Consider the following 26,072-nt stretch of genomic DNA (forward strand, 5'->3'; position numbering starts at 1 on the left):
ACCTGAAACACCTGAATGGAATGCAGACATCATTAATGTCATTAGTTATGTGTTTAATACTGTGATATGTCCTGCCATATGGAGCCATCAAGCTCTTATTGGTTGGTTGTCACATTACTTTATTCACATTCTAGTAAGTGTTCAGTGGAGTCTACAGTACAGTAAGAAATAAACATGTTTACTTATTACTTACTCAGCCACTCTAAGCATTTTTAACGACGGACACTTTAACTTGTCATTGCAGAATGCACATAGGTGTAGCTAATAACATTAATTGTGACTCTGTTCCATTTAGGAGTGTCAGTAAGTCATCGCAGGGAGGCAACATACACAACAGCCCTGGAACTGAAATACCAACGTGGAAAGAGGACATCATTAATGTTATTAGTTCCACCTGTGCGTTTCCTGCTATGACATGTCAAAATGTCTGGCATTGTAAAGGACTATAGAGCTATCTAGCGCTTGGTTGGTTGGCTACAGCCACCATAAACCCTTCACGTGGAGGACACTTTGACTTGTCATTGCCGGATGCACACACAGGTGTAACTAATAACATTAATGGTGTCTCTGTTCCATTTAGGAGTGTCAGTAAGTCATTCCAGTGAGGCAACATACACAACACCAGGGACTTGCAACTGAAATATATAAATGTTGTGCTGTGAGAAGGGTATAATGACTTGAATTTGCATAAGCATTTGACAGGTGTTGAGCTCAGGGCATATTCCTTTCTCCCAGGAGCCGTCCCTGCTCCGAAGTCAGACAGCATCATTTTCTAATACGATTTTCACGGGCTGTTGTGGGTGAGATTTCTCAAGGTACTTTTATGTCTGCATGAAAACACTGGAATTATATATAAAAAAAGTGCTGGGTGTTGCAGCTACAACCACATGAAGTCGTGGTGAGTCAGAGGGTATAATAGCATCTTTTATCACTTGCAGGTAATGGGCAGGTTGACAGTTGACACTGGCTTCCTGTTAAATCATCAAAGAGGGAAGTTACAGGCTTGTCAGAACATGGCACTTCCTCGAAGACACCCCCACCCCATCCAAAGCACACACATTAAAACACACACACACACACACACACACACACACACACACACACACACACACACACACACACACACACACACACACACACACACACACACACACACACACAGACAAACCCACACATAAATGGATGGGTGAGGTTTGACATTGCTGACCTCTTCACCTCTGCCCTCTGACTAATTTCACCTCTGTGTAGGAGTGTGTCTCTCTCTGTCCTCCAGTCCACTTATGCCGTCTCTCTGTGTCTGCAGACCTGAATGAGTGCGGTCTGAAGCCGAGGCCCTGTAAACACAGGTGCATGAATACATATGGGAGTTACAAGTGCTACTGCCTCAACGGTTACATGCTGATGCCTGACGGGACCTGTGGAAGTGAGTCTGTCCTTCTCACACACACACACACACACACACACACACACACACACACACACACACACACACACACACACACACACACACACACACACACACACACACACACACACACACACACACACACGTCTCTGTTTGTATTGTTGTCTGAAATGTGGATATTTTCATTCCTGATGTATTTTCTCCCCCAATTTTTTTTCTTCATAATCTCTCTTTTTCTTTGTCGCCTGGATGTGCTACTATGAAGCCCATCTTCACTTCACTACAAATGTATTCATCTGAATGCCAGCGCAATGCAATGCTGATGACATATGCTCTCTATTATAAGATACGATTTCCCACATGTGTGAGTACCTCTGACAGCAGCCTCACAATTCTTTGATAGACTGTTTTGATTAAAGCCTCACGTTGATCCGCTTCATTATAACAGCTCCACAGTCTGAAGGACCCCTCTGAAGAACCCTAAAAGGCCTAAAATGAAAAGTATGAAAGAAACACAATCTTTAGACACTCGAGTGAATGTGCAGATCTTATTGGTTGCCCGGAGGTCTTTCACAGAGTCAGAGTTAATGCCTGTACATGTCTCCCTGTAAATTTGGTTTCCCCCCTGATAACTATTTTCTCCTCACGTTTCCACTTGAGGATGGCGTGACTCCTGCTCCCTCATTTTAATTAGTTCTTTTTTTATCAAAAGAAAATTCATTTTCCCGCTTTTAAAATCTGAATTGCTAACCACTTGAGGCAATCTCAAACTATTCCAGGTGTTGTTGTGTGATGATAGCATGATAGTGTTAAACACCCTGCCACTCTTCTTTTCTCCCCTGCTACTGCTTTGATCAATAGATCGCTGTAGCATTTACTCAGCATGGCCTGCCTCAGTCATCAAACTGTACTCCAGGGTACCTGCGGCAGCTGAAGTAGCAACGGCAGCATCAGCCTCATTTTTAATATCCTTTTTAGAGTCGGAAGTTATTTTAGAGAGGCAAACCAAAATCTGCTCCATTATTATTTTGGAGGATCTTGATCTGCCCTGCATGGCTCAACAAAAGAGGTGCCGCACACACTATACATGCTTCGATAGGGTGGAGATGAATTTATGATTATTTAGGTGTAGTAAAGGATGAAAGTGGGTGAGGGAGGATTGCGCGGGCAAAGGTTAAGCGCAGAGCGACTGTGCAGCACAGCAATCTAATAATGGCAGAGTGTGTGCTGTTCTATTGTCTGCACCTCAGGGTCAACTCAGCTAATATCAGAAAAGGCAGGCAGTGGTCTGGCTCTCACACACCAGCTGGAGGATAAGGATATATTGTGAAAAGGAAAGAAAGTGAGAGTGTGAGCATTACAAACTCCCCCGCTCCCACACTCCTTTTCTCTCCCTTGTGGCACCAGCATGTGTTAATATGTGTTGTGTTTCCCTTGTGTTCATCAGATGCTCGCACTTGTGGCATGGCCAACTGCCAGTATGGCTGCGAGGTGCTGAAAGGAGAGGTCCGATGTCAGTGTCCGTCACCGGGGCTACAGCTGGCTCCGGATGGAAGAACCTGTGTGGGTACGTCCCAGTCTTTATATATATCCACAGAGCTGAAAACTGTGCCTCATGTTACCACTCCCTTTCATGAACAACTCATGTAAAGCATCCCAAACAAGAATGTTTCTTTTTTTTATTCATTTTTGTATGTTCTTCCCAGCCTTTAAATTAGCTGAGTGATAATCAAATGCAACTGTTTTGGCAGAGCAAGAAAGAGAACTTGGCATTGAAAGTGCAATTATGGAACTCAAACAAAACCTCTTTGCAAGCAAAGCTGAAGTTAATCCAGAAATATTTACCAATACGCTTTTATGCTTTGATCAAGGAACCCAGCAATTTAACTGGCCTTGTCAACCAAGTGGTGACTTTTACAGCAGAAATGTGATCAGGGGATGCCCACCCCCTACCCTCCTCCTATCCTCCCCCTATCCTCCACTCCTTTCATTATGTGGAACTGCTTCTCAGATGGGTAACTAACAGATGAAGGGGCAGTTGAGGCAGTTAACCTGTGTGAGGTTTAAATACAGTCTGTTCAAGATTGGACTGTTCCTGTTACGATGCCACTTAACTGTGTGCTGGCTAATAGGGGGCAGATTTTTAAAACAGGACAGACATCAATCATGAAAATAATGGAGGAGGGGAAGGAAAAAGGTTGCCTGCCACAGGTGTTAGGACAGTTTAATGGAATGTTTCCGGATCCCTCGAGAAGCCAATGTTTTATGGAGAGTTTTATGTAGAGTTTCTAATCATATTGATGGAGGTGATTCCTTCTCGTAACCAGAGCTTTAGATGAGAGAGTTTGCATTTCCATCCTACGCATATGCAGTCTGCTTTTGCTTTTTTTGCAGCAATCTTCAGGAACAGCCAATCAGAGACAAGGATTAACCCTATATCTGCCTCATTGTTATTGTTTTTAATCCTTACAAGTTATTCAGATACATGTTTTTCAGCAAAACACACATGAATTTAATTTATTTTCAACAAAGATTGTTTTTATTTGTGTGAAATAGCTCCAGTGTCATTGACATGTGAAATTAACATTGATCTTGTATTTTTATAATATATAAATTTGGATGTTTTACTTGGGATGAAATAATAGAAAATTAGGAGAAATGGAAACAAAAAGAATACCAAACTAGGCAGGAAAGAAATTCTGCAGCTGGTAGATGGTGTACATCAGAAAAATCCTATAATAAGCAGAATTCAGTACCACATTGACAAGTGAAGACAGTGAAGATACATGGAAAGAGATTGCAAACAAAATCTTAAAAATGCAAACAATTATGATTTGATGTGGAATGTAGTCTGTTTTAAAATTATTTTGTGTACTAAAAATGGTTTAGGCCAGAAATCCCTTAAGAAGGATGTCTGATGATTCACTAGTAGGAAGTATTGACTTGTTTTGCGCTGTGACAGAAAATGTCTGATTAATGACAAAGTGTATTGATGTTGTTGCATTGTTGCAGAAGTTCGGTATGAGACAGCTTCATATTTCCATGCTGCCTCTCATAGAAATTGCTTAATCTATCAGAACAGAGTTGTCAAGCAAAACACATTTGCAGAGCTTAAAGTGCCCATATTATGAAACAAAATCACTTTTTCTGGAATTTGGGGTGTTATTTTGTGTCTCTGGTGCTTCCACATGCATACAAACTTGGAAAAAAACAAACATCCATGCTGTTTTGAGTGAGATACGGGTTTCTGAATGTAACCTGCCTTCAGTCTCCGGGCGAGCTGGTCAAAATCTGCAGGGTTTTCTACGTCACTAGCTGAAACGAAGGGGCTAACCGTAGCATGCTAGCTCTTTCTCAATGGCAAAACAATGCTACAACACACAGTAGTTCACCATAATCTACAAAATAACTACTTACATGTCCCTGTTCTGCAGGTATTCCACACAAAGTTGGAAGTGCGCCAGCTGATATGAGCCTTACCTAGCTACTGCGCATGTGCGACTGCCAACAAAGATGTTACAGCTGTGAGATGTCTCACTCTGTAGCTAAAGCAGAGACCTGTACACAGGGTGAAAAGAGGAGCTGCAGCAATGTGCAGTACAACACAAATATAGTGTTTTTTGAAAATTAAATCATGTTAACCTATTCTGGTACAAACTCAAAATGCAATTATGAATCTGAAAATGAGCATAATATGGGCGCTTTAATATTTGCTCATCAATATGTAACTATGAATAAGGCTTTAAATCTGATGCTTAAAGGTTTGCTGCTTTGAAAGAAAAGTCAGAACTTTCTTCAAAGCCATATGTAACATTCATAATTATATATTATAAATATTTGACACAGTGACTGCATGCATGTGTGTTTTATGTAAAACATGATAATTCACCGCTGCTCTGTCAGTAACTAAATAATTTAACTGTTGGCCATTAAGCAGCTCCACTGGAGCAGTTTGGGATTAAGCGTCTTGCTGATGAGAACTGCAGCATTAGTTGTTAAGGGATAAGAGAGCCCTGCCCACTTACTTAACTTGCTTGTTTCCCCAGCTGGTCCAGGTGTCTCTGTGTTTTTAGGGTTCTTTTAAACAACAGTCCCTGTGGCACAGCAGTGCCTCAGCTGCATTATGCAGAAAATAAATTAATGATTTTAAGGCAAATGTGTTGAGCCTCTATGTGTCTAAATATTAATGCCCACATGCCTGCAAAGGTGATCAACAGAGACACTTAGAATAGGTCTTTAAATAATGAAACAAGGTATTGTGCATTGCATTCTGCTCACCGAACAGAATATATAATGTGGCTGTTCATAAATGAATACTAACCAGGGAAGGTGGAAAAGTCTCCTGGTACTGTATGACTAGAGATTTAGTTTTGGATTACATTTCCTTTTTTAATCTTGAAGTTTTTCACTGCATTGTGTTATTTTGAATGCATTATACACTACATGTAACTCTAAAATGATTCTTAGTGAAAAATGATGAATACATTACGTTTTCATTTGAAAATGTTCTTCTGTTTAATAACCTGTGTATTTGTTGCTCCTCTTGCAGATGTGGATGAGTGTGCCACAGGGATAGCAGTGTGTCCCAGGTTCAGGAAATGCATAAACACTTTTGGTAGCTACATCTGCAAGTGCCATGAAGGCTTTGACCTGCAATACATCAATGGAAAATACCAATGCATAGGTACTGTTACAAGGTCTCTGCAGTGAGGCTTTTACAGATAAACCTTACAAAGGTCATAGATGTGCTGAGATTTGCAAAACATGCCCATTAAACAATTGCTCAGTCGTACAGTACACTGAAACTGTTTTTGCTTGCTATAATCATGCCTCCTGTAACTTCAGAAGATACCCACTACCAACCACTAAGTACATTTACTCAATTACTGTACGTACAATTTTGACAGACTTGTGTACTGTACTTGAATCTTTTAATTTTTTGCTACTTCATACTTCCACTTGGCTATGGTTCAGAGGCAAATATTCCACTACATTTATCTGACAGCTAAAGTTAATTTGCAGATTAAGATTTTACATACTAAACATATGATCAATTTATGAAATATGATGTTATTATAGATGAATCTTCTCTGTTCAAATTATTGCTTATTAATACATCTGTAATAATACAAATCCAATAACATGATACTGTATATATAATAATAAAGTGAACACAGTGAAAGGAACCATGTTTGCAGGGTTAGTACTTTAACTTTTGATTCTTTAAGTAAATTTTGCTAATATTTCTAATAAAGTAAAATTTTAGTAGAGTATTTTTTACACGGAGACACTGCTATATTTATTTTCACCACTGGTGAAAACTACTTTTTTAAGAACTTAAACTTTACTGTATTTTACATCTACATTATGTTATATAATACAGTTAAAACATACCATGGGTTAGGATGTTGAAAATGTATTCATAATCTAAACAGATGAATAAAAGTCAGTTGAAACTGTATCATGAAGTAGGATTACTGATTCCATTATTTAACATTTGCAAAGTAATCCATAGTTGAAGTAGTAAATAAATAAAATATGTAATAAAAGAGGAATTGAAACCACTTCAGAATACTTTTAGAAATCTCTGTCAACTCAACTAATTTAAACTGTTTCATGTTATTAGACTTTGCCCCAGTATTGCACCTGCTATTAAAAAAATTGAATCAATATTCTATACAAAACCACAAAGTTACCTTGAATGTTAGCGGCATCTGGAAAAAAGCAGTTCCTCCTAAAATGCGACAAAGACCTTGCAGCTTGGTCTTAGAGAAGAAAACAACTCTGATGAGGATTTTTCCTCTGGCATTCATAGAGGGATAACTGCCATTCACTAACATGCTTTCACTAACAGTACGTATGATATAAACAACTGAGCCCTCCTTGAAGTGGATGTGAAGCAATTATCCTTTGATATTCTGCTGTTATGTCTGACGTTTAGATTTTTACACTTGCACCGAGTAGCTGAATGTTGTTATGTTTCCACTATCTTTCAGATGTGGATGAGTGCTCTTTAGGTCAGAGCCACTGCAGCAGCTTCGCCACCTGCTACAACACGCCAGGCTCATACAAGTGCAAATGCAAAGACGGCTACAGGGGGATGGGCCACGACTGCAAACGTAAGAATTGAGAACAATACCGCTGGCTACAATGCTCACTTTTGCAAAGAGGAACGGGGCCTCACATTTTTGTTTTCTTTGCCCATGTTTTTTAAAAAGGCAGGAAAGCAAGAAAGAGGGAGGAATAGCCAAGCACAGAGCCGGGACTGATATTCCTTTCTTTGTAATTGCTGTCAGTCATTACTTAAATCACCCTTGCTGCCTTATCATATATAAATTACATCTGGCCACTTTAATCAGCCAAAAAAAGGAGTCATCATCAAATGTGAAATATTTCTTTTCTTGGTCTCAATTTGCTTGCTGAGCTGCTGTAAAAAAAAACTGCAGACACACACTTCATTAGTCTGTGTGTCTGCAGTTTTTTTTTTTATAGCAGCTCAGTGGACAAGAAGTCATTTATTCTCTACAGTTATTTAATCATCTAAAAGACACAACTGGTGTAACAGTCTGTAGAGCAGAGAGGACGCCTCCTGGCATAGTGCGTTGCAAATATTTCACCCTGTTGCCTGCCCAAGGGGGTGTGAGCCACAAGTGCTCTGGGAGTCGAGTTGCAATATCCTATTTGTGTATCACATATCAAAGTCGCCTGCAACCTGAGAAGGCAATAACAGAGGTCAAACCTCTTGCCTTTGTCCACTCTCATTCCTCACTCATGAAACCCTTATGAAGCCCCCCCACCACCACCACATCACACCACCCCCCCCCCCTCCCCCCCCAGTCTCAGCTCCTGACGTGAAGAATGTGTGGAGGAACAAAGGAAAAGGAGGTGTAACTTTGATGACATCAGCAGAGCGAGGGTGATCTCCGGGGCACAAGAGCCTGTTTGAGCGCAGAGATCATTCTGCACACACAGAGCGGCTTTGGCCTGCTGCTGCGAGGCCTCTGGCTATGAACACCCAAAGAATTGCTAATCAGGACAAGCACGAGCAGATGAAAAAGCCACTGTCGGATTGATTTCACAAAAGCAGAAATTCACTGAACGTGGGGTGTCTTTATGGGTTAGTTTGGGAAGGCACCCTGTTTATCTCTCTTTATCTCTTTTGAGAAAAATATGTCCAGAATTGTCTTTTTTTTTATTTAATTAAATTTTTTTAATGTGAACTTGCAGCATGAGGATTTTATTGGCCTCTCCTGTGTGAGCTTTTGCTTCAGTGAGATTTGAGACACACAATTTGTTTTAGGATGCTAACATTTAGTTAATAGATATCAGGAGAAGTCTCAGTAGATGAAAGAAAGCCCTCCTCTGCAAAAGTCAGACTAATCATTGCAGTTAGTCTGCAATTCTACGCCTCATTAACTCTTAAGTGCTCATATTTCAGTACTCCCTCTGCATTCTCTTATCATTTCAGCCATTCCTAAGGTGGTTATTGACCCCCCGAGACCAGGCAAACTGCCTCCAAATCATCACAACCGCATCCCTGACATGGATCAGAAGAGGACCACCACCACCATGCGCCCACCAGTGACTCAAAAGAGAATCTTCCCCATTATCACCAAATCAACAACCGCCATGACTATGAGAACCACGACAACGACCAAAGCACCTCTGCCTCCAACGAGGGTCACCCCACCTCCACGCAAGCCAGCAGTTCCTACCAGGAAGCCCTTTATCCCAACCAGGAAGCCACCAGTACCTACACGCAAGCCCTACATCCCACCAAGGCCAGTGGCTCCCACCAAACGGCCCCCCCCTACACCACCACCGATCACACCTGTAGACAACACCATTGAGAAGGAGGTCACCAAACAGAGAGGGGATGTCCACAGTAAGAACAAGCTTTATATTGTATCCTGTTTTAGTTTTACATAGATGACATTCATTACACCTTGCTCTTTACAAATATTAATAATGTAAGCAAACCTTTAAACCTGTATTAATTTCATTCTTGGCGACTTGGGGCGAGTACACAAAGCTATAAACGCAACATTGACATATTATCACCACATAGTTGTTGTTATATTGAACCTAACAACAAACAGTTGCCTATTTACACATGCATGAGATATGGATCACTGTTATAATTTATTTTGGAGTCTCTGGCCACCAAAAAGAAGTCTCATATTCACTCTCCTTTTAGCTCTGTATTTTGTGTCTACCAACTCCTAGGGGAAACAATGGTTTCTGTTAAATATCCCACGATGTTCACAAGCTTCTACTGCTGTTTCGTACAGTGGGTGTTTAGAGTTTTTTCACTGAAAACAGCTGCAATGTCTGGAAATGACACTGATGAGAGCAGTGAGAGTAAGTAAGTAAGTAAAATTTATTTATACAGCGCTTTTCACAGACAGGGTCACAAAGTGCTTTTATGTGCATAGACAATAAAAACATAATAGAAAAATAGTCTAAGAATACAATAAAGTAAAAATACAACAGATAAAATGATCAATAAATAAAAGACAGAGGTTACCCAAAAGCTAGCCTGAACAAGTGAGTCTTCACTTGTCCCTTAAAACAGTCCACATTCTCAGCAAACCTAATGCTGGTTGGCAGAGCATTCCAGAGTCTGGGTGCCATAGCAGCAAAGGCTCTATCCCCACATGTTTTCAGATGAGAGAGAACCAAAACCAGAACGTTGTGAGCTGTAGAACCAAAACAATAAGCTAACACACGCTGAGTCGACTACGAGCAACGCCTTTCACAATACACATATAGAAGCACACTTTGTTCATGTGAAATATTCAGCTTTGACAGCTCAGAAACACAAGAACTTGTTGAAATAGCAGGTTCTAATCTCTGTATTTTGATGTTTGAAGTGAGGTGAACCTTTTGTTTACTTTTGGGTCACAGACTTTGACATTAAAATGCACTTATTCCTCTAAAGATTCATCTTCATCAGCTTCCTTCCTGTTTCCTCTGATCAAATTAAAGCAAATTTGCATATTTCAATCCTGAAACATTGTGTTTATTATGACACATGTAACCATCTGGGCCCCATTTCAGAAAAGCAGGGGTCCATTTTAGAAAGCAGGTTTAGTGAAAGCTCAGTTTGTTAAACCTGCTTTCTGAAATACCCCTCCAGGGAATCAGAAGTGATGTTTACCCGACAGATGATGTGTTTTATCATATTCATTTCAAACACATGAATACGTGCACACATGGTGCTGAGCAGTCGGCAGTTGGTGTAGACAGTTTATTTTACTAAGCATTTAGCAAGAAATTTGATTGTTTTTAACGTAAACTGGTGAAAATGGTTGAAATCAAAGATCTATCGATATCAGATTCAATATACAGCAATGAGAGCTCTGTGCATTAATGCTTCCAAGTAGCTGTCTTGCTGTTATATGTATACTTGTTCTCTCATATGATCTTAATCAAGCTATATTCACCCTCATAGTACAGTATGATACACAGATTAATGAAAAAATAATGCCAACTTTTACAAGATGACACATTATTTCCAATAATTGCAGTAGTAAGTGTTAAAGTAAGAATATTTTGCTCTCAAGGTAATTATCTTTTTGGCTTTAGTTAACAAACACAAACTGGTTTTCAGCCAGACTGTTGTTTATCCACACGTCACACCACGCTCCCTGCCAAGCATGTATCTGTGACACCAATTACATTCAAAATGCATCATTAGTCTTTGTTTTTGTTTGACGTTCTCGATCAAAACCAAATTATAGATTTGAATTAAAAATACAATGAAAGGTGGTTGAGATTGTTTCTTTTAGCTTTAACAAAGAAGGTAATCACTGCAATCATCTGCTGCTTTCTTCTCACAGTGTTAAATGCAAGCACCTTTTCATAACAGTGAATTGTTTCTTACTGTAATGACTGTGATGAGTCTCTGTGAAGACTGAAGAGTCACAGTCTACTTTTTCTTTTAATTAGATTATTTATTTATTATTTATATTGTTATTTATAAGATGATTTGTCTGCATGTAAACACTTTTTACTACAACATTTAAAACGTTAAGGCTGTTTGTGATTGTCAACAAACTCAAAATGAAAATACCAAAAGAGCACTAAATGCATATTCATCCACAGCATAAAATAGTTCCCTACACATGCAAATTACTCATTTTTGATTACCATCTGTAAAACATTTGCGAAAAATGACACTGCCCAGCTGCGTTGGGAAATTATTTTATTATTTAAAAGGAGGACCCAAATGCAGGTTGATGAAACTAAATGTGAGCTTTAACAAACAAAAGCTGAATCACTGGGCACTGGCGAAGTAAACACTAGGGGCCCTATCTTGCACTCAGCGCAATTGCCTTTGTACACCGACGCATGTATCATTCCTATTTTGCACCCGACGCACAGCGGACTTTTCCCTCCACAGACGCACGTCGGTAAATTAGGGATTGTATTTGCGCTCCCGGGGGCGGTTCAGCGAAAAGAGGAGGCGTGTTCAGGCGCAAACGTTACGTAGTCCTATTTTGCAGTTTCAGAAAACAATTCCGCCACTGACCAGGAAAAACCTGGTCTAAAGTCAGTGGCGCTAGTCTAAAGTCAGTAGCACGTTATTCAGATGCTATTTTAGGGGCGCATGCTTGGCCATAATGTAGCGTGTGCACAACGCGCATACACTTCTCTCATCTACAGCAGTTCCCATTTTTGAAAACCGTACATAATTACAAAGAAAAATATTACTGAAAATGCGCTTCAGGTGTTTGGATAGGTCAGGAGGCACTTTACAGTACAGTCCTCAAAAAGTCTCAGCATTCTTTGTGGCTTGTTGTGTTTTACACAACATTTCCATGAATCATGGATGTGTTGATGACATAAATGAGGAAATATTAGAGGACTTAAGGAGACGTGATGTTGAACTACGGTGGGATTGGACACTCCGGCGGAATCTGGTGAATCTGGGGTAATGCGCGATGCGCTCCTGGTGGAGCGGGTGGATGGAGATGGAGTCGGGGGAGGAGGAAGGGGCACAACAGGAGCAGGTGGTGCGTTTGGAGGCCCACGCTCCATGGCTGCAGCAATCCTCTCCAGACTTGAGGAGATGCGCCCGAGAGGCTGCAGCAACATCGCCACACGGACAAGACGGGCATTTGTTACTTTGCCGCATCCCCGCACCGCTCGCGCGTGGCGCAGTAACCCGCCCGTCATAATAGCAATCCGCCATGGAACAATACGCCTGCTCTTAAAGGGAATGTGAGATGACGCTCTGATTGGTTATTTTCACGTTACGCCCAAACCACACCTAGCAACTTCAGACCAACCCATTTAAGATTTGCGTCGGGCGCAAGAGTCATTTATCCCGCCGGTATAATAGTAACAGCGCCAGAGATCTGCCCACAAAGCTACTTGCGTTTGGCGTTTCACACTTGCGTTTCAGATCGTTAAAATAGGGCCCTATGAATGGAACAACAGCAGACAACCAGACGTTGAAACAGAAGACACAGGAGGGTGGTAACGAGGGACAGGTGACAAGAGGGCTGACGTGGAACAGGTGAAACACATCAGGATGGGACAGTCGCAAAGGTGGGAAAGCACACAAATGGCAGGAAGTTAAACAACACATGAGAAGAATCTACAAAATAAAACAAGAAACTAAACAAAACCCAGGATCATGCCATCGTGCCACAGACTATCCTGTCTGTGGCACTGTCTGTGGTTTCTTGGAAGTTGGAGAGTATTGGAAATGGACAAACACACATTGTTGGTTTTGGGATTTGTTGGCAATAACAAAACTGCAGAATAATTCCAGCTTTAGCCTTTTAATTGCTTACATTGCCCCACATTTTTTGTATCAAGTTCTCCCTGTATTGAACAAACATTTTAACCAGGAACTAATCAAACAACGTGCAGTTTCAGTACATTTGCACATTATTATGATATACAGCCATACCCAAAAAGCAACAGAAGGTGAGACTTATTGGAATGTTTAGTCCAGATGCACCAACAGTATAAATTGCACTTAAAATTGTAATTGAACATAAATAGAAGTGTCACCTCATTTTTGCTGTCATGCTCCCTTGTAGGCACAGCAAAAGTCGGTGTTTACCAAAATCAAAACGTTAAGCTCCGTTGACATAGAAATATCTGGTGAGATGCAACAGCAAAGTACAGGATAAGAGGTGAGATACTGTGGTTCCGACTCACCTTGCCAGATGGCATCACATAATTAGAAAAAGGAAAGAGAAGAGAAGATTACATTAACACCTGTCTGCACTGCTCGAGGGAGACATCAATCTAATAGTTTGCATCACAGCAGAGCAGTTCTAGAAGTCAGAGCTTCTTGAAGATGGTTTGAATAAGATGAGAAAGGGAGATGAGACACTGCTGAGTGATTATTGAAATAATTAGACAGAAATAGGAATCATTTCAATAAGAGCCTCTTTGCATGAAGAACACCTCAGCTGTGCCGCAAGGTGTGAGCTAAAGTCAAAGCACGTTTGCTTCAGGCTGTACAAGCAACATTAGTTTCTCTATCGTATCGAGACTAGCTCTCCACCGTTCCATATTCCATATGTACGGGGATGATCCCCCTGAGGTTAGGTACGTGGATACTTCTTTAAGACACACCGGCTTGCCCGGCCACGCCCTATGCTATTTCCTATAAAGCACCTGTGCTGGCGTGGAACCGTCTCAGAGCGGACCTACAGCTGGAGAGATAGCCTCTTCACTCAGAGAACCAAGGTTACAACGTAACCGAGCAGTCTGTGTCCAGTGAATAACCTTGAACCTCCAACATTTTCTTATTTTCAGTTTGGAAGTAGTGAAAGAAATATTCAATATTTTAGAAAATATACAAATTCAATTTTCTGCTAGAAGATTATAGATTAAAAGATTGATACCACTCCCATGTCTTAGAGTGGTATCAATCTTCTTATCTAACTCTCAGCAATAAAGTGAACAAGCATATATCTTTAAAGGAGTACATGCTACTCATTTTTATTACATCTGAGGGTAATACAAATCTTTCTACATCCTCTTTATTGCGTTAAAAATACATTTACATTAAGTTTAAAACAACACTGCATGTTTTCCTAAACTCCATAAACGTTGGCATAGATTAGATTAGACAAATGGCAAAGATTCAAGTTTTCACCCACAAGCACTAATATGAATATAATTATTCAACATCATGTCAACAAAGGGAAGGGAAGTCACACTGCATCTGAAAAAATATGAAAATAATAAAGTAGGCTCTGCTTGTCTCCAAACCTAAAAAAGTAAAGGATTGGTTATTGCTGAACATTTTGGCAGAACATAGGAAATCCCCCTTGAGCAGCTTTTATTGACCTCCCAAATATTTGGATGAAATGAACCACAAAAGGTCAAGAGGTAAAATAACAAGGGTATCCCGTGGAGAAACCTCTAGTATGAGGTATTTCAATATAGTTTTTCAACCAATACCTTTTTTACTGGGTCACTTCCCCGAAATTACAAACCTACTTCTGGTGGTATGTACCACAGTCTATCCCGCTAATATAGGAGGGGTAAACCACAGCTGTTTTATACTTGTAGTCACAGAGTCACAGTTCAAATTACTGCTCCCTTAATTGGTGTATCAACGTATTTACTCTTTATATATCTGAGACCGGGGGGAGGGACAGCACAGACACATAGAAACACACACACACACAGACCTGGATGCCTGGGATTGCTGGAGAGCCTGGTGTGAGTGTGACCTCCCCGCTGTCAGATTCCTCCGACTGTCAGACTACATTGCGGTCTGCCAGGTGGTTGTGACCCATCATGGGGGTGGACGGGCCCTTTCATTGCTCAGGCTGACTGGAGAGGGCACATGTCGGGGAGTCTGGGGGACTGACGGTTCAAGTGCAGGTTACACCGCATTCATGGCATGGGAGCAAGAGTCTGCCTGGGATGCTGGGGATAGTTATATTAATAGATTGTCTTATTAAATTCCACTGACTTATCTCATCTGCAAATGCAGTTCATACTATGATGATGATGTTTATTTGTATTTTACTTTTTTTACACTTTTCCTCATCAAAAAGGCATTCAAAAACAAGATAATTTTCATTCTAACAGAGTAAAAGAGCCAAAGCATCTTTCGCCGCAACTGTAGAAGTAATGAAACCACTTTCTATGCTTCACTTGTCAGCTGACCTTTAATATGACAGCTTGGCTTATAGTATTTTGGTCAGTGTGACCCCATTGGAGAAGGAAAGAGGCTATTTCAGGACGGGCTGTGTGTGTGTGTGTGTGTGTGTGTGTGTGTGTGTGTGTGTGTGTGTGTGTGTGTGTGTGTGTGTGTGTGTGTGTGTGTGTGTGCGTGCGTGCGTGTGTGTGCGCCCAACATTCGCCCAGACATTGCATCAGATATACCATCAACCTTTTCCTTGTTATGATTCACATTTGACTTCTGGTGTTTCTGCAGGTTTCCTCAGGTATTCTGGTCTGGTGCTGTGGTTAAATGTACTTAGCTCTGGATATGTAGACACTAAACCATGACAGTGATTGGTCCATGCAGAGTCAGTCAGTGTATGTTTTGGTCATTCGATTTTCCTTTCATAAACAGGTATTAAAAAACAAAAATTTAAAATAGTTTTAAGTTAAAACTATGTTAAACTCTTAAGTTTTAAAATACAGAATTTGAAAATTGAAATACAAGGCGTTTTTTCCTTTTCATGGTCAAAAGGGGATGATAGAAATTTAAAAATATGCTTTTTCTATTTCATGTAACAAAAAAAATGATCTCGAAAATAGAAACGAAAAAAGGCCTGTTTTTTCATATTCAGAGACCGGATGATGTTGTCATTTCCAAGGCAACCGCGCCAGTGTACCAGTGTTGCTTTCAGCACAGGATGAAATGACTTTGGAACATAGACTGTTAATATTAATATTTACAGTCTATGCTTTGGAACTCTAATGATGCTTGAGCGGACTTTTATTTCAAAATGTCACATTTATTTATTTCCCTCTCCCTCCGACTCTCCGTCTCTTAGTACCGGCATTATGTAACATGACCTCACACAAATTGCAACAGAAACTCTTTCAACTGATCTAGTCTTATAAAAGTCTCGTCTATAAGATAAAAAGTCCTAAGAAATCCAAGTGGTGGAAAGTATTGAAAAATACTGAAATCAGTAATGCCAGTTTCCCATTGCAGCCTATGTTAAAGAGACACTACAGGAGAATAGGAACAATATTTTAACTAACAGATATCTCCTTTAAACTTCCCCAGTTGATTAATTACATTAAGATAATAATATATTGTATTACAAGTATTCTGAACGTGTATGTTTAATTATGCAAATAACTGAGGCATTGTCTAATTAAATATGTGCTAATTTGCATAAATAATGGTGTTTCAGTATTTTTCAACTTGGATTTGAACTTATATGTTATAGAGGAGACTATGAGTAATAAACATTTGTCAGATTTTCTGTTGCAATTTGTGGGAGATTCACTCCTTTTTTTTCTCACAAAATGCTTGTATTATCTCCCCCCGCTGAGAGACAACTTTGCTGCGAAAAGAGTGGATACCAGCTCAGGAAATAATAGACTCTCAGTTCGCGGCTGTACCGTTACGGTTACATAATTAACGTTACTGTTACAGCGCCATGGTCTGATCCCAGCAAACTTTCTGTTGCTGCTGTTGAGTTTGCTGATCTGGCGGAGAGTCACAGACGGTTCGGGATCAGATCATGGGGATCAGACCTCCGGTGCTGGGTCTAATATTAGCTGCTGCCGTTTTCTTCAAGTAGCAGCTAGCTAGCCGCTAACCATCAGCCCGTTGTAACCATAGGTTGTGACCTGGGTCCCCGGTGCTGACTGATTCTGGTCCGTGTGTGACCTGCGCTAGCTAACATTAGCTGGGTATCAGACGAATCTGCCGAGCTTGTGTTTTATTCATGGGTGTATTAAGGTTGTATTTGATTTGGCAGATAGTTATATGGTTTGATGCACTATATGCCAGGGAGGCTAGCTAGTTGCTTTTAGTCTGAGTCTGTAAGATAACCAAACTTAATTTAAATATAACGTGCAAATAGGGAAATAAATGTTAACGTTGCATATAAAATAAAGTCCCCTGAAATAAATAAAAGTAAAACATATGTATTTATTCTATTGAACTATATTGACTAATGTATATCTTTATATGTATTGCCTCATTTATATGGCATATTTTTCAGGATGTATTTCATAGCCATATTTATGTATATTTATGTAAAGAGGTGCAAAAAAACAGAGGATCAGTCGCTCAGGAAGTTGGGGTACAAGTTTCCCTCAACTGCAGAATCAGACACTGCGAAGCGGAAGCTAACTTCAGCGTGGTGTCAGATGAGTCCCTGCAGTCTATGGTCACATCAAGTTTGAGCCATTTTCAGCGCAAAATCTCTTCACATTTCTTGCAGAAAATCCTCTTGCACCCCCACTTCCCTGTGATCTGCACATGACAGGCCTTTTTTTCCATGTCTAACATCACATCAGAGTAGGAATCCAAAGTCATTTTATCCTGTGCTGAAAGCAACACTGGTACACTGGCGCTGTTGCCTTGAAAATGACAACATCCAGTCTCAAAAAACAAGCCTTTTATCATTTCTGATTTCTATTGATTTTATTTTTTGTTATATGAAATAGAAAATGAAAATCAAAGCATATTTTAAATTTCTCTCATCCCCCTTTGACCAGGAAAAGGAAAAAACGCCTTGTATTTCAATTTTCAAATTTTCTATTTTAAAATGAAAATCAAACCACCATTTGTTTTGTGTTGTTTAATACCTGTTTATGAAAGGAAAATTTAATGACCAAAAGATACACTGACCGGAGTCCTTGTGGAATAATATAGCAAAGCCACACAATAGCCACAAGCAGGGATGCCATTGAGTAAATATAATACCTTTGTTAATCCTTTATCTAAACCTTTCTCACCTCTATTCTCAGTCCCTCGGAACCACGGCCATAACACTGTCCTTGGCGTCGACTTTGACATTGAGCTCGGCAACACGGCAGATGAAGCCAAGGACGACCCAGGTAAACACAACACAATTGACAGAGACAATCAGCATCAGCCCTGCTCGTAGCAGACTGCAGACCTCAAATGATGACGGACGAGCCACATTTGCTACGGGCAAAACAAAACTGACAATCAACTCCTGCAGTGGTTGCTGCCGAGGCGAAGATATTATAGTGACCAGATGTGTTTTGATAGGCCTTTCACCAGGAGGTGACACATGACATCTGGCTGTTTCTGTTTAAATAATGGCTCACAGCCCAGGACGTACTGCCAGACTTTTCCACTTTTCACATTATGCTTGCTTGACTAGTTAAATGATTAGTTGATCATTTTTAAGTACATCAGTGCTCCGCTCATAATCTCCATAGTACTCCGTGTAGAGTTCCTACAGCAACAATAAAGACTACAGCTTTTGTGAAGAGACAGCAGTTTATCCGTCATATTTGCTCAATGTGATTTATTCATGTCAATGGTATGCAGATTAATTGCCTAATGGTTTATTTATACGTGTTTATTTTGGTTCACGGTGGATCATTTGTAATGCATTGTCAACTGAGAAGGCATTTTCATTGGCTCAGAAAATGAACTGAGAAGTGTTTTGCGGTAACCCTATTTCAGGGACAAAATGATGGATGCTATTCTTATCTTCAAACCAATTTGTACAGCAATGCATGGATGATACTGCAACTGTTTTGCCTGCATTCCCTTAATGTTATTGTCTAGGTATCATCGCTGAGAGATAAATCATCAGTCATTGAATATTATGACTCTGTTTTAGTTTATTTTATTATGGTGTAGGGAATGCATACAATAGGCTATCTGTGTATCACTCTCTCACGCACACACACACACACACACACACACACACACACACACACACACACACACACACACACACACACACACACACACGCACACACACATAGATGACAGCAATTCCGGCAAGTTATACAAATATTTGTGATTTTTTTTTTAGATGAATGCATTTATACTTGCGTTTTATGCAGCTCCTCTTCCCCTTGATTTGTCCTCAATGATTGCAACATTGCAACAAATGTTTACATTTTTATTGTAACATTATGCTCTTCAGAAGGACCTTCAACAGTCCTCTTGCTCCTGGTAATGTTCGAGTCACACTGCAGGGCTCCCATGAAGCATTACAGAGAGTATGATGAAGCCTCTTTGCATGTGTGCGTCCTCCACTTCTCTGAAGAGGTGTGCTTTATTCTCTTCAGAGTCGGGCTATCTGAGCTGCTCCTTTGATGATGGTCTTTGTGGTTGGATCAGGGACAAGGACGGAGACCTTCACTGGGAGACAACGCCTGATCCATCAGGTAATTGAAGGGCTATTCCCTCTCCCACACTCCAGGAAAATTGTTTATTTTATAGTCAGTAAATGGAAATAAGAATAGCTGCATTCCTTTACTGACACGCATACAGTACATATGCAAACACACACACACACACAGAGTCAGACAATCTAAGCCGCTCAATTTTGTTCTACTCAATTACAGGTCAAGATGAAAATTACTCGAGGGAAGTAGTTTGTCTTTTCTGGGGATTAGTGCTTTGCTCTACAAAGCAATGCAAATGAGAGGTGGATTACGCAACCCGTCAGCGATACCTGTGGCTCACATTAAATGGGAACACGACACTGTTTTTCTTGGGGTTCAGACGAGGAGAAAACGTGATCATTTATGTTGAGAGTACTCGTAGACGGGGTGTGAAGACTAAACAGTGCAGCGTACTGGCACTGTTTAAGCGACACTAACTATATCTGACTTCCTCTGCCAACTGGCAAAGCTGTTACTAGTGTGTTTCCAGACGCTCAGACTGAGGCCTCATTTCAGCCAAGTTTGTGCTCACTCATTAGAGAAAATAAAGATTTCCGCCCAGCCATTTGAGTTCCCTGGAAAATCATTTACAGTAAATCATAATCTAAGCCCCCACTAAGAGTAATTCCATTTAAAAGGCAACATTTCAGTTTTCAGTAGCATGTAGCAAATATATTCAATCAGAACATTTGAATAGATTCATTTATTTATGAATTTATGGATATATGTGTACACCTGTATATGTACACACTATCTTCAGTGTGTTGTGAAGCATGTAACTATTTACTGATTATCACTTCAAGTTCTTTTGATAGACAGCCACTGGCAAACACTAATGGCTGTTAGAGGATAGGCACAGATTTGGAGGGGGGCTCATAACATATGCAGAAAGCCTCTGTGGCCTACAACTACATATTGCACCCCCTGTAGTTAACACCAGCCCTACACATATCTGCTAGATAAGCAAAATGCATTAGCATTAATCAGCTACTACCCAGAAGCACCTTCACTTTTAAATTTTTAAAACTATATAGCTCTATTATTACTAACTAATGCATGAATTAATAAACAATCAATTTGCCACCGGCAACTGGCTGTACTTTACGGTGACAATAAGTGGGTCAAGTGTTTTTCAATTGTCTAATTTTTCACAGTTTCTACATATTCTACACTTGACTGTCAAGGATGATAACTATATGTGCTGCGACAGACAGACAGGCAGGCAGACAGACAGACAGACAGACAGACCTACATGTGAAAAGGGTCAATTCACCTAAAGTATAAAAAAAACACATGTTCATAATTATACCCAGTGATGGAATGTAACTAAGTACATTTACTCAAGCACTGTACTTGAGTACAAATTTAAAGTACTTGTACTACTTGAGTCTTTTCATGCCACTTTCTACTTCTACTCCACTACATTTCAGAGAGAAATACTACATTAATCATCTGACAGCTTTAGTTACTGGTTACTTTACAAATTAAGATTTTTGCTCACAAAACACATCTAGTTTATAAAATACGATGTTTTATTATAAATTAATAAAAAACATGACATGATTAAACAGTTGACAGAACTGTTTTGATTGTTTCCAGTTTCTAAAATGTCAGGATTTACTTTCACTTTTAATACTTTAAGTACATTTTCCTGATGATACTTACATATTTTTACTTAAGTAACATTTTCAATGCAGGACTTTTACTTGTAATGGAGTGTTTTTACATTGTGGTATAAGAATTTGAAACTTCTTCCACCACCGATTATACTTTTAGACGTAAAAGTCCATTCTGCTTGTTTAGGTTCGGCTTTTGATTGTGCTGGCGCCCAAATGAAATGAGGTGAATGGATGAATGAATTTTCGTTGCTCAAAGCATGAAACAATTGAAAGTTTGCAAAGCATTTGGAAAAACTCACCAGCAACTTGTCTTCCCAGAAACAATGTTCCACTGACTCAGGACAATCCACAGACAACAGTCAACAGTCAACAGTTTGCATGGGGCAGTCAGTAAACCAGGATTTTGTTTCTAGAAATGGTATAAGTTCTGTTTAATCTAGTCTACTTCAACACATTTAGTTTGAAATCAGTTAAGGTCAATGAAGCAGATTAATATACATAAAGCATGTACATTGTACAGACTGGTAAGTTTAAATAAAACAAGTCCGGTGCAACTGGCAAAGGTGCAACATTCTAATGGCAGAGTGGGACATTTTTAAGTATGTTTTCAAAGAGACAATCCAGTGTTATCGATTCACAAGATTCAGTGTTGCTCTTTTTTTGACTAAAAATGTATATTGTGTGTATTTTTATTCCTTGACTGTAAAATCCGTCATTTGCCTCCCCAGGTGGACGGTACCTCACCATTCCCGAGGTAGGCAACAAGAGGACTGGGCGAGGGGCACGGCTGGTCCTCCCACTCACCCCCCCCTGGAACGACGGCAATCTGTGCCTGTCGTTCCGGCACAAGCTGGCAGGCCACCATGTGGGCATGCTGCAAGTGTTTGTGAAGAAGGGAAAGCAGTACAGTCCAGCAGTCTGGGGCCGGACAGGTGGAAATGGCTGGAGGCACACCCAAATCACATTATGGGGCACAGGCCTAGAAAGTGTAAGTGTACAGTATATATTTCAAAATTCACTCATACAGTGAGCATTCTAAATTATTATTTCTACTGACATTATTGACAGTATATCAAATGTTTGTATTCTTGTTCATAGAAAATAACTAAGGGCAGCATTGTGAATTTCAAAAGAGTTGATTTATAAAATGTAAAATTGACATCCGCTTTGAGTAGAAATGCATGCAAAAAGAGACAGAATCCGTGTGTGCGTGCGTCCTTGAGAAGGGAACTGTAACTCGTATAACTTATGTTGTCACTTAATTGTAGTATTGACCTGCATGGAATTGGCATATGTCAGACTGACCTGCGGGTCGCCGAGCACGTGAAGCACGGCTTCGGTAGCCGTCATGTTGAATGTAAACAAAAAGCTGCTATCCTCGTCGTAAAGCCCGCCTCAGCGGTTGTGATTGGTGTAGAGCCCGCCTCAGCGGTTGTGATTGGTGCCTCAATTTTCAGGACATTGGAAATGGGCTCTTCGCCAGACTGACTTGCAGAGCAAATCCAAAGAACTTCTAATATACCAAGAAGTTCCACTCCCTCGTTACTTCCGGGTTCTGAACTGGTTGCAGTTCCAGCAGAGTTCCATATAGGGGGCGCTCACAGGCCAGTGCAGAATGAATGGGACTCTATGGAGCTATACCCCTCAAACCCCACTTTTCTCAGGATATAATTTTTTGTCTAGTAATTTGAATGTTGCATTCGAAAGGGGAGGCAAAGAAAATACACACAACTGGGTGTTAGATTTTTTTAAAAGTAGCTTTTCTGTTCTAAAAAGCCTTTTAAAATGTCAATGACGTCATACACATATACGGCTAGAGATAGGCTACTGCTTTAGTTCATTCAACTTTCGACCTATAACCCATGTTGAACTTGCAAAAACTACAATCAAATCTGAGGTTTCTCAACGACAATCGGGCGAAAGAGACAAATTTAGCCATCTAGCTCCATAGGGTCCCATTCATTCTGCACTGGACCGCGATCACCCCCAGTGGAACTCTGGTGGAACTGCAACCAAATCCGGTACAATGGGGCTGAATAGGGAGTGGAACGGCTTTCCGTAGACCGGCTTTGGCAAATCTCAAATTTGCCGGAAGTTCGTCAGGGTTTACCCAGGCTAACGTCATTGTGCACATTGCTGCTCTTCACTAGGTGATCCTGAAGGGGGAGCGTGGGCGAGGCAGGAGCGGTGAGATGGCTGTGGACGACATCACCCTGAGGAAAGGCTCCTGCACAGAGGAGCACAATCTGAGGAGACTCTGACTGACAGAACAGAAAAGGGCAGAAAGAAAACAAGAGGGAAAATCATCTCAAAGAGAACTGACTCTGTTGTGACATCCCCTCACTCTGTCTGCCCCCCTCCCTCCCTCCTCCCTCCCCACCGTCCCTCCCATTCTGTGAACGATATCTAAAAAACTGTCTGAAGAACAGTACATTTCTCTTTCTTGACTGACCATGAATAAAAAGACTGAATCGAAATGTCATGACCGGATCCCAGCAGCACACCCCTTGTCTTTTCAGCCTCCCTCTCACTCTATCATCTTGTTACTATGAAACCTGCATGTACCTACTTACCATGGAAATGTCCCACATCTAACACAGCCCTGGCAGCCTTCCAGCCACACCGCTGAGAGGCCCACATTTACTTCATTTCTTCCTGGAGAGAGGACTGTTCCCTCACTGCTTTTGCTTTGCTTTGATCCTTTAACCACATGCCATTGCTTTTTATTTGATTGATGTAAACACGTGGCCAGGGGTGCATTTTGTGACTATTTTGATCATCAAATGGAATACATTTCTTTAAAGGGTTAGAGTAAAAAAAAAAAAAATTATATAAAAGACAAATTGTATTTGTCATAATTGTTTTCCTAATTCAGATGACTCTAAATCTGATATAAACCCAAAGTATAAAATCAACTAGTAAGTAAGTTTTGCCCTGCTTTTGTTGGTCTAATCTGAGTTTCTGGTATTGCAACTGTTCTATAGCACAGTTTGGACTGAAACAATGCAGCTTTGTTTTGTTGTTACAGAATTTCAAAGATCTCTTTGGTAGGTAGAAGAGTGTTTAAAAATTTAGCACAGGTAGTAGTTTGACCACTTCATTGTTATTGTTTTTCAGATACTTGAAATTTGTCAAACAGAATCAATGTATGGTTTTTGACACTTGCAAATCAACACTTACTTTCTATTAAACAGTATGTGCTTTGTTATATTAAGTGCAGTTTGTTACAAAGATGATACCAACAATTTTTTAGGCTTTCACAAATTGTATTATTGTAAATGTAGCTGTGTGTACATACTCTAAAGATCTACAATCCCATTTGTTGTGTGGTTTTTACGTTGTGTAAATTCATATATGGATATTAATTGGATCTCAAAATAGTTGGTATTTCAACTTTTAATTAAAGAACATGTATACAGATGGAAACTTTGTGTAGTGCAAGGCTGTGTTTAACATGCACAAAATATGTATTATGTTATGGTATAATGCTCTGTCTGTAACTTGCAAAGCACATAGTTGCATATCGTATGCTGTGATAATGAAGGGCATCGGCTGGAATTTCAAGGTTTTCTGTATGCATGGGTGCATTCACCAAATTCAGATTTATCCAGACCAGTGTGTAAATAAAATACATTTGACTGATATATTATGAAACAAAGCATGACTTTCTTTCTTATCCCAGTAGCCGACAGCAGCACAGTATTTAAATGAGAAGTCAAATGTATTTTTAAAGGTATCCGTTTGAGCTTTTGACTAGTGGCACTGTCAAGCTATGTTTTGATAAGCATGTCCCCAAATTGTTTGTATTGTACTGTACGAGGCAAGGCATAGGGATATCAACAGCAGGCAATGCTACAAAAGATGACATTCCTCTTATTAAAGAGGAGGAGAAGAAGAAGAGGACAGCCATTTGATGTTACAGTAACAATGCAGGTTTCATCATGTTAAAAACAACCTTAGTAAATGTACGATACCAGTTTTTACAGGCCACTTTTCTTTATATGGCAGAATTTGATATTACAATATCCATCAACTTTGGGATGTACAATTTCTTTTATGAAAGAAGAATGATCAATTCTTTCTGCATTAGAGATAAATCCTAAAAACAAAATATTTAATCAAGTCAGTGCAAGTCAGAAGGCCTTGTTACATTTTAGGTAAATTAAAAGATTAAACAACCAGGTCATCTGAATTAATTACTTTGTGGGAAATTGATTGCAAAAGAAATGCCAGCACATAAAGTTTTCTAACTAAAAGAGAGAATGAAAATGTTCAGTGTGCAGATGACAGTGCAAACCACTTCTAGTCTGCAGACTCGTGCAAAGCAGAAGGACACATGCATTGATTTCATATTTCATATTCCTCACAGACATTTAAAGATACATTCGCTTTATTTAAACCATGGCCATGGAGTGTATGTGTTTGAAGGCTGCCAGTTAGCTGTTAAATATAATAAAAGGCGGCTTCGAGCACATTTCCAGTCAATAGTTGCACATTATAAATGAGTGTGCAAAGTATAGTGAACTTCAAGTAACCACAATACATTTCCTTCACACTACAAAGTTGACTCTTTCTTCTAACCGAACTAGGTCTAACTGCCTACTTTGATATAAACACAGCCTCCCTGTGTTTTCTGTTTTCTATGGTAGGTGGCCACTCTACAGTATGCCATAAAAACATTTAAAAATCATAAAAGTCATAAAAAAATCATA

At 39.9% G+C, this 26,072-nt stretch overlaps 1 protein-coding gene across 1 annotated transcript in view; it reads left to right on the plus strand.

Annotated features, from left to right (window-relative positions):
* The window catches only part of npnta (nephronectin a), a 56,001-nt gene extending 30,995 nt beyond the window's left edge, over positions 1-25,006 (plus strand). Inside the window, 9 exon segments of the mRNA XM_039800691.1 lie at positions 1,304-1,423; positions 2,853-2,972; positions 5,955-6,089; positions 7,402-7,524; positions 8,874-9,290; positions 18,335-18,424; positions 19,643-19,741; positions 22,089-22,348; positions 23,511-25,006. Of these exon segments, the coding sequence (XP_039656625.1) occupies positions 1,304-1,423; positions 2,853-2,972; positions 5,955-6,089; positions 7,402-7,524; positions 8,874-9,290; positions 18,335-18,424; positions 19,643-19,741; positions 22,089-22,348; positions 23,511-23,621 (1,475 nt within the window). The 3' untranslated portion in view covers positions 23,622-25,006.
* Positions 25,007-26,072: the final 1,066 nt, after the last annotated feature.

Source organism: Perca fluviatilis, chromosome 1, assembly GCF_010015445.1.
Source record: "Perca fluviatilis chromosome 1, GENO_Pfluv_1.0, whole genome shotgun sequence".
In the NCBI taxonomy this organism is placed as follows: domain Eukaryota; kingdom Metazoa; phylum Chordata; class Actinopteri; order Perciformes; family Percidae; genus Perca; species Perca fluviatilis.